This window comes from Volvox carteri (assembly GCF_000143455.1).
Source record: "Volvox carteri f. nagariensis unplaced genomic scaffold VOLCAscaffold_459, whole genome shotgun sequence".
Classification (NCBI taxonomy): Eukaryota; Viridiplantae; Chlorophyta; class Chlorophyceae; order Chlamydomonadales; family Volvocaceae; genus Volvox; species Volvox carteri.
This window is the reverse complement of record NW_003307985.1, coordinates 1,356-3,080: the sequence shown is the minus strand read 5'-3', so window position 1 is coordinate 3,080 and position 1,725 is coordinate 1,356. Positions and strand designations below refer to the sequence as shown.

The 1,725-nt window shown below is 49.7% G+C and overlaps 1 protein-coding gene across 1 annotated transcript in view; it reads left to right on the top strand.

The window, feature by feature from the left end:
- Nucleotides 1-1,725, top strand: part of VOLCADRAFT_101193 (uncharacterized protein) — a gene marked incomplete at both ends in the record, with an annotated part of 5,653 nt that overhangs the window by 3,020 nt on the left and 908 nt on the right. The window contains one exon of the mRNA XM_002959638.1: nucleotides 445-472. Coding sequence (XP_002959684.1) covers nucleotides 445-472 — 28 coding nt within the window. The remainder of the gene's footprint in view (nucleotides 1-444; nucleotides 473-1,725) is intronic.

Below are 1,725 nucleotides of genomic sequence, written 5' to 3'. Positions count from 1 at the left end.
AGGTTCAAATCTGGCATGGAGCAAAAATGGTCCTGCAAATGCAACTGACATTAGCCAGCTTTCTATCTGGCCATGTATCATGGTAAACTGTCCAAAAAACTTGAAAAGTGGGGCGGATGACTTCTAATAGGGTGCTGGAATGTGAGTTGGTCGAACAAACATCGAAACCGTGTTCCAGTACTGGTGGATGATGTCGGTAGTTAGGCAACACGGATATAGGGGCTGCCGGTGCATATACAGATTAAAATAACTGTTGACTACTAGCGACTCTCAACCCTTTCATCGCTGATGCACACCGTAATTCACACATATTATGCATGCAGGTTACGATTATTATTAGCAAAGAGTTGCGGATTCTTTACAGAATCTCTGCAGCATCCATTTATCACGGATGCATGGGCAAGCATTTGGTGTGGATGCTGTGGTCCTTGCTGGTCCCGACAGGAGGCCTTCAAAGCATCTCTTGGAAGAGGTGTGTGTATTCAATCCTTCGCTATAGTCTAGGCGGTTAGGATGCGAGATTCTCACTCCCGAGACCCGGGTTCGAGTCCCGGTAGCGAAAGGATGAGTCATGGAGTCGAGCTGAAGTAGGCACGTCACAGAGGGTCGACATCGTATAGTGGTCAGTATCCCCGCCTGTCAGGACTCGAGCCAAGACACGGAACGCGGGAGGCCGGGGTTCGATTCCCCGTGTCGGCGGTTTTCATCTCCACGACCGAGGTTCTTCATGGTGGTTTCGCTGAACCACCATCCTAGAACACTTTGTGTTCACCACCTCTTCAAGGACACCTATTTGCGCATGCTTGCCTGGATACATATCCATAAAACATCAAAAGATGAAACCGAAACCTGGTATCACACCTGGTATCCAAGGATGTGGTATGGCATGGTAGCATGTGCATGCTGTGTATAGAGGGCCATGTTGACAACATATTCCTGACGAGCTCGAGGTGGCAATCGTGACTATTGTAGGGCCGTAGGGCCACCGACACACCCATGTCGTACCTTTGATGCTCGCATCCCCAGAATAGCAACTAGCTTATAAACTATGTCGTAAAGCCAAACATGCATGGTGCCGTTTCAGTGCTGGCTACATCAAGGAAAAACGAGTAGTAATACCTTAATACGGGCAGAAGGGGGAACAACTATATAGCACAAATGATCCAGTGGATTGTTTTTCTTGTGTTGTGTGTGTGTGTGTGTGTATGTGTGTGTGTGTGTGTGCCTCTGCTGGATACATTTATACCAACCCAGCGAGTGTTTGGTGCTCCCTGCTGTTTATTCCCGAGTTCTCTTTAACAGATCATTCCTCCCTTCCTGCCTGGGTGTCGTTGGCATGTGACAGAGCGCACAATACCTAGGACATACACCTGGACCTGCAACCAACCAACCAACCAACACACACACACACACTCTTTGGGCATGTCAAACAACGAACTAGATGGATAGAGCACATGCATAGGTGTTGAACACTGCCCATCCCATCAGCACTGGGCACATAAGCAACATTGGGCCAGATCAGTAGTACGGTGGGGGACCACGTGCGAACCCCTGGTGACGATCTGTTATGGCAGGCGGCTGGCAGAGGTTAAGGCCTGACTTCTGCTCCCAGTCGACCCAGTCGACCCGGGTTCAAATCCGCCTGCCGGCTCCTCGGGTGTTTGAGGAGTGATGAAATGGGAGGTGGCCCCCCATCTTATGGACGGTGTAGGACGTGATAATATC